Source organism: Myotis brandtii, unplaced genomic scaffold (assembly GCF_000412655.1).
Source record: "Myotis brandtii unplaced genomic scaffold, ASM41265v1 scaffold510, whole genome shotgun sequence".
Taxonomy (NCBI): Eukaryota; Metazoa; Chordata; class Mammalia; order Chiroptera; family Vespertilionidae; genus Myotis; species Myotis brandtii.
The window spans coordinates 433,487-439,990 of NW_005369443.1; the positions used below are offsets into that span (position 1 = coordinate 433,487).

The following is a 6,504-nucleotide window of genomic DNA, read 5'->3' on the forward strand; positions in this document are numbered from 1 at the left end:
ATATCCTCAGGTGAGGATAAAAAAAAAAAAAAAAAAAAGAAATTATTATTATATGAAAGACACATCTTGAAAATGCCTGAAGAAAGTTGTCATTTTTTCATGGTGAAGGGACTGGAGTCCGTGTTGATGAAAAAAACCTTGCTGGCTGTGGTGACTGGCAGTGGCTGCAGCAGTGCGGTGATGGGACTGGTGCCTTCCCCTGATCAGCCCGGTCACCTCCCACAAAGGGAGGCCAGACTGCGGCTTAGGCCCTATCCCCAAGGGGAGCAGGGAGCGGTCCTAAGTTGTCACTAGGACATCCCCTGAGGGCTCCCAGTATGTGAGAGGGGGCAGGCTGGGCTGAGGGACACCCCCCCCCCAGTGCACGAATTTCTTGCACCGGGCCCCTAGTATTTATATTTTAAAAAAAAAGAATATTCCCAAAATAATTATATTGCAATCCACATGGTGAACTGATTACATTTCCTTTCTTCTTTTGTTTTCCCTGGTTTCCTTCAGTCTATTTTTACTTTGTTTTCAATGTACCTATACTTACTTCACTCTATCCCCAAATTGAATATGTCTCCTTTCAATATGTGCAAATATATCAGGTGGGCAATGTCCTTCCATCTGTCCCCTTGCCTCCCTCTCTTTCCTCTCCATGGTATCTTGCACACTGTCACTTTCCTGTTCTTGGCTTCTAATAATTGACTTCCTAAAGCCAAGAAAGTAAAACAAAACTACCTGTTCTGACCTTTAAGGCTCTTCAGAATCTGTCCTCAGTCTTTCTACTACATCCTTCAAACTCATTACTCAGCAAAGCCATGTTTATCTAGGTTTCTAAATAACATTTCCTACTAAGAGGATCCAAGGCTCCTTGAAAAATGACTAGGAATAGCAATGTTCAAGGTGAGTCAGGAATATCTTGTTGTTCCTGAAAGTAAGGAACTGCTCAAATACTAATGGGAACATGTCAAAAGGACACAGGAGCCACAAAAAGCTGAATCTGGGACAATTTGAACATTAAAAAAAATGACAGTAGCCCTAGCCAGTTTGGCTCAGTGGAGAGAGTGTTGGCCTGCAGACCGAAGGGTCCTGGGTTCAATTCCAGTCAAGGGCACGTACCTCGGTTGCAGGCTCCTCCCCAGCCCAGGCCCTGGTCAGGGCTCGTGTAGGAGGCAACCATTCGATGCGTTTCTCCCATATCAATATTTCTCTGTCTTTCCCTTTCTCTTCCACTCTTTCTAAAAACCAATGGAAAAATATCCTCAGGTGAGGATTAAAAGGAAAAAAAATGACAGTAATGCACTTTATATATATTATGTTAAGTGTCCAACCGGTCGCTATGATGCACATGGACCACCAGGGGGCAGACGCTCAACACAGGAGCTGCCGAGCTGCAGTGACTTGGCAGCAGTGGTTCTTGGGTGACGCACCCCAAAACCAGAGAGGAGGGAGCCCGATTCCTCGTGGGGCCACGCGATTCCACCTTTGGCTGTGGGTTATGTTGTTGCTGGGGCACTGTCAGCCCGAATCTGGTTTATTGCACACTTGCAGAGTACCCTCTTGCACTCTGGGACCCCTCGGGGGATGTCGGAGAGCTGGTTTCGGCCTGATCCCCACAGGCCAGGCCAAGGGACCCCCCCTGCCAGAGGGACCCCGCTCACTCCTTAGATGCTGGGAGGTTGGCTCCAGGGCATGTCCAGCCCATCTGGCCCAGTCCCGCCCCGCTGGCTACCTCCTAATTAATTTCCTTTCAATGTGCACGAATCCATGCACCGGTTCACTAGTTGAATATAAAGGGAATCCACGAGCCTGTAATAATACTCAGCAAAAAGGAAAACAGGCCGTGGCCAGTGTTTCCCCGTGGTTAGAGTGTCAGCCTGTACCCCAAAGTTTTGCAGGTTCAATTCCCAGTTAAGGACACATACCTGGGTTGCAAGTTCAATCCAGGCCCCAGTAAGGGAGCATACAGGAGACAACCACTCAATGTATCTCTCTCACATCAATGTTTCTCTCTCCCTTCCTCCCTTCCATCCAATCTCTAAAAATCAATGGGAAAAATATCCTCAGGTGAAGATTAACAAAAAAAAAAACAAAAAAAATTAAATGAAAAATAAGAAAGAAAAAACAGAAGTGAAAGGAAATCTATTATTTACAGAAAGCTGTCAATGAATGTGAAAAGAATGATGGATTTACAAAAAGTACCATTTTGTAAACTTCAATAAGGTAATTGATTCAGAAATAGATCACCAATGAATGCTAAAATCATTGGGGAGCCATCTAAAATTATCACTCCCTACATATTACTTATGTAAAAGCATCCTGAAGGTGGACGTCTGGCAGACACCATCTTAGCCAACTGATCAAACTCAGCATCACTAATGGGACAAACTGACAATATGTGCCTCTTGCCATAAGGCAATGGAAAATAAATATAACCAAAATCATTTAACCTGAGACCCTTAAAAGAAAGATAAATCCAGGTTGTGAGACATCCTACAAATAACTGCCTGGACCCTTCAAAAATATGGCTGACATGAAAGACACCTATCCACCCCCTCCCAGAAAATGTCCTAAAAGGAGACTAAAGAGACAAGAGAACTAAATGCCATGTGTGGCCCTAGATTAGATCCTAGATTTGGGAGGAATATAGGAAACCACACTAAAGTACTTTGTTGGGACAGTTTGGGAAATTTGAATATGTTGATTAGATAATATTGAATCATTGTTAAATTTCTTGGGTATGAAAAGATAACTCTGGTCATGTTGGGAAATGTCTTTATTCTTAGTTGATATAAGCTCAAATATTTAGGGCTCAAATGTCAGAATGACAACCACTTTTCAAGTAATTCAGGAAAGAAGAAAAAATGTGTATTGAGATATAGAACAAATATGGCAAAATGTTAATATATTGGTTGAATCTAGATTAAGAGTTTATTAAACTATTCTTTCAACTTTCTGTAGTTTTGAAAATTCTCAAAATAAAGTTAGAACAATAGAAACCCAATTTTCTAGTTACTCCCTATACATACATATAGCCTCCATTTGTTTGCTCATGCCAACCTGCCCAGAGTAGTTTTTCCTCACATCCAGACAAATTCCTCAAGGCCCTGCCTCAACGGCCACCTCTTCTATAAAACTTCTATGATCTCAAAGCCTCCAAGATCCTTCTCGGAGCCCTAGCTGTATTCTGCCCTCACCATGCCCACAGCGCGGACTCCTATCTAGCTTCTCTGCCTCACCAGACTGACGCTCCTGAAAGGCAGAGACCAAATGTCTACCAGTTGTACTTTATAGAGAAGCCAGGACATATTTTCAACAAATATTTGTAAAACAAATAAATGCCATTTTCCAAGATGAGTAAATCTGCTCCCATGCACTCGCCTTTTCCATGCTCCAAAGTTCTCTTGTATAAAAATACATTAAGCTCTATTGATTTTTAGTGCTTATTCATATTCATGAATTGTTAGTGGGCTCATATGTATTTTTCTTAATAATTCAAATGTGCCTATGCATTGGGCCTACCACTACTCAAGAGGGAATTTACAAGTTATTTGTGAATAACTTGGTGGTGATTCCTTATCTTTTCCCCTTCTTTTTATCCTCCTCCTCCTAACCTTTACTGCACCAAGGTTCTGGGATGATAGCATAGACTGCTAGCCTGCTAGCCTGAATTTCTTAGAATATCAATGAAGTAGTGCTAAGTAGAAGCCAATGAAAGAAAAGAATGGTTTCCATTACACCTTTTTCATCATCCTGTATGTTCTTTTACGGGCTCTACTCCAGAGTCTACCACATTATGCTCTATGTAGTTCCATGGAGAAGTTCAGCTCCTGAGCCGTTCTATCAGCCTCCTGTTCCCAGTCCTAGCACCTGATCATGATGTAACCACGAATGTCAGCTACCTCCCTTTGTTAGCTTTCTCTCCTGCTTACCCTTTGTGACACTTGATTTCAGTAATTGTTTCTCACAGAAACTCCACTTGGTTCTTTTCCAAATGTGCCTCATCATTTTTTATCTTAGTCATTATACTTTCAATAACTTCATTTAAAAACATTAAAACTCAAGAGGCCTGGTGCACAAAATTTGTGCATGAGTGCGGTCCCTAGGTAGGACTGGCCGGCGATTGAAGCGTGAGCGTCTGGTGTGGAAAGGCAGGTCCCAGCTGACCTCTGGGCCCTGGGCAGCACCTGGGCCCCCGGGTCCCCACATGCCCCCTCCACCTGAGTCACAGTGCCTGAGTCCCTATGCAGAGATGTGAGCACAGCCGGACACCACGAGCTGGGGTGCACCGTGGGCCTCTGGGCTGCCCAGTGGTGCTGCACGGAAGCCGGGTGGGCAGCGCACTCTCTCCTGGCCAGCCTCGCAGACCGGCTCCTGCATGAACCCACGGGGAGCCCAACAGGCCCCTGCAGTCCTGGCAGCTGTGGCCCGGCTCACCTGGAAGCCCAGCCTGCTGCCAGCGCCTCGTTGCTGATGCCCGCCATGTTCCATGCCGTCCCCTGGTGGTCAGCACACATCATAGCAAGCAGTCGAACTCCCGGTCAAGGTGACAATTTGCATATTAGGCTTTTATTATATAGGATATCTTCCATTGATTTCAGAGAGGAAGAGAGAGATACATCAATGATGAGAGAATCATGGATTGGCTGCCTCCTGCACACCCCACACTGGGGATCGAGACCACAACCCAGGCAGTCAAACCTTGACCTCCTGAATCACAGGTCGACATTCAACCACTGAGCCATGCCCACTGGGTGTGGAAAGGCAGGTCCCAGCTGACCTCTGGGCCCTGGGCAGCACCTGGGCCCCCTCCACCTGAGTCACAGTGCCTGAGTCCCTATGCAGAGATGTGAGCACAGCCAGACACCACGAGCTGGGGTGCACCGTGGGCCTCTGGGCTGCCCAGTGGTGCTGCACGGAAGCCGGGTGGGCAGCGCACTCTCTCCTGGCCAGCCTCGCAGACCGGCTCCTGCATGAACCCACGGGGAGCCCAACAGGCCCCTGCAGTCCTGGCAGCTGTGGCCCGGCTCACCTGGAAGCCCAGCCTGCTGCCAGCGCCTCGTTGCTGATGCCCGCCATGTTCCATGCCGTCCCCTGGTGGTCAGCACACGTCATAGCAAGCAGTCGAACTCCCGGTCAAGGTGACAATTTGCATATTAGGCTTTTATTATATAGGATATCTTCCATTGATTTCAGAGAGGAAGAGAGAGATACATCAATGATGAGAGAATCATGGATTGGCTGCCTCCTGCACACCCCACACTGGGGATCGAGACCACAACCCAGGCAGTCAAACCTTGACCTCCTGAATCACAGGTCGACATTCAACCACTGAGCCATGCCCACTGGGCTCTTGTTCTCATTTTAAAGGAGAGAGAATTAACACTCTAGAGGCCAACTTGCCCAAAACAGCCAAGTTACGCAGTGGCAGAGTTGGGGGGAGGGAGGAGGACTGGTTCTAAACACACACTCATGAGGCCTCTGTGTTAAGCGGTTCAGCCAGGGGACGGACACTGTCTCTGGCTCTTCAAGCGGCATTTCCTCAAGGTCCTCAGATTCCCTGCATGACCCCCCACCTTCCCTACCTGCCATCAGAGCTGAGGAGGGCAGAGGATGGGAAGGGCCATCCATAGTTCACCTGGGAGGGGACATGGGAGGAGGAGGGAGGGGAGAGCTGGGTGCACCACAGACCCCAGGTGGGAGTTAGAGGCAGCGATCTGGATGCTGACCACCCTGTCCCAGCGTCTCAGGAGCGTTTCTTTCTCTGGAAGCACCGCAAGCATTGCTTTAGGCCAGTGATGGCGAACCTTTTGAGCTCGGCGTGTCAGCATTTTGAAAAACCCTAACTTAACTCTGGTGCCGTGTCACATATAGAAATTTCTTGATATTTGCAACCATAGTAAAACAAAGATTTATATTTTTGATATTTATTTTATATATTTAAATGCCATTTAACAAAGAAAAATCAACCAAAAAAATGAGTTCGTGTGTCACCTCTGACACGCGTGTCATAGGTTCGCCATCACTGCTTTAGGCCATGGGACTTGGAGCTGGTCTCCGCTGTTCTGTTCTGTGGTGCGGGATCCTCTCTGTCCTGGAAACTGGAGTCAGGGATTGGAGTTGGACCACCTGGGCAAGCCCTTTGCATTGGACCCTGAGCCCTTTTGTGTCACGGATGACCCGGGTTCTGGGCACAGCTGATCTGTGTGTCCACAAGGGGGCTTCATTTTCCTGGTTTTCAACGTTTGCTTTCCATAATACTGTACATTCTGTTTTGTTGGTTTTTGTACCAAAAATAAAACGATTTGCTGGTTTCCAATAAGTACGTGTCATCAACTGAAGAGAGATGGGGGAGGGAGGGACATGGAGGGATTAGGGCAGGGAGATGGGAATGACCCACCGCCTGGACTTGCCTGGACTTCACGGTGGGAGACTGGTTGTGAACATTCCACGTCCCTCGTGTGGAGCTCAAACTAAGGTCTGGGTTTGAAACCAGGTATGGTAGACCCTCAAAACGGA

At 47.1% G+C, this 6,504-nt stretch overlaps 1 protein-coding gene across 1 annotated transcript in view; it reads right to left on the minus strand.

The window, feature by feature from the left end:
• Positions 1–5,961: 5,961 nt before the first annotated feature.
• BCL7B (B-cell CLL/lymphoma 7B) overlaps positions 5,962–6,504 on the minus strand; it is a 22,760-nt gene continuing 22,217 nt past the window's right edge. Inside the window, exon 6 of the mRNA XM_014548518.1 lies at positions 5,962–6,321. Within this exon, the coding sequence (XP_014404004.1) occupies positions 6,016–6,321 (306 nt within the window). The 3' untranslated portion in view covers positions 5,962–6,015. The remainder of the gene's footprint in view (positions 6,322–6,504) is intronic.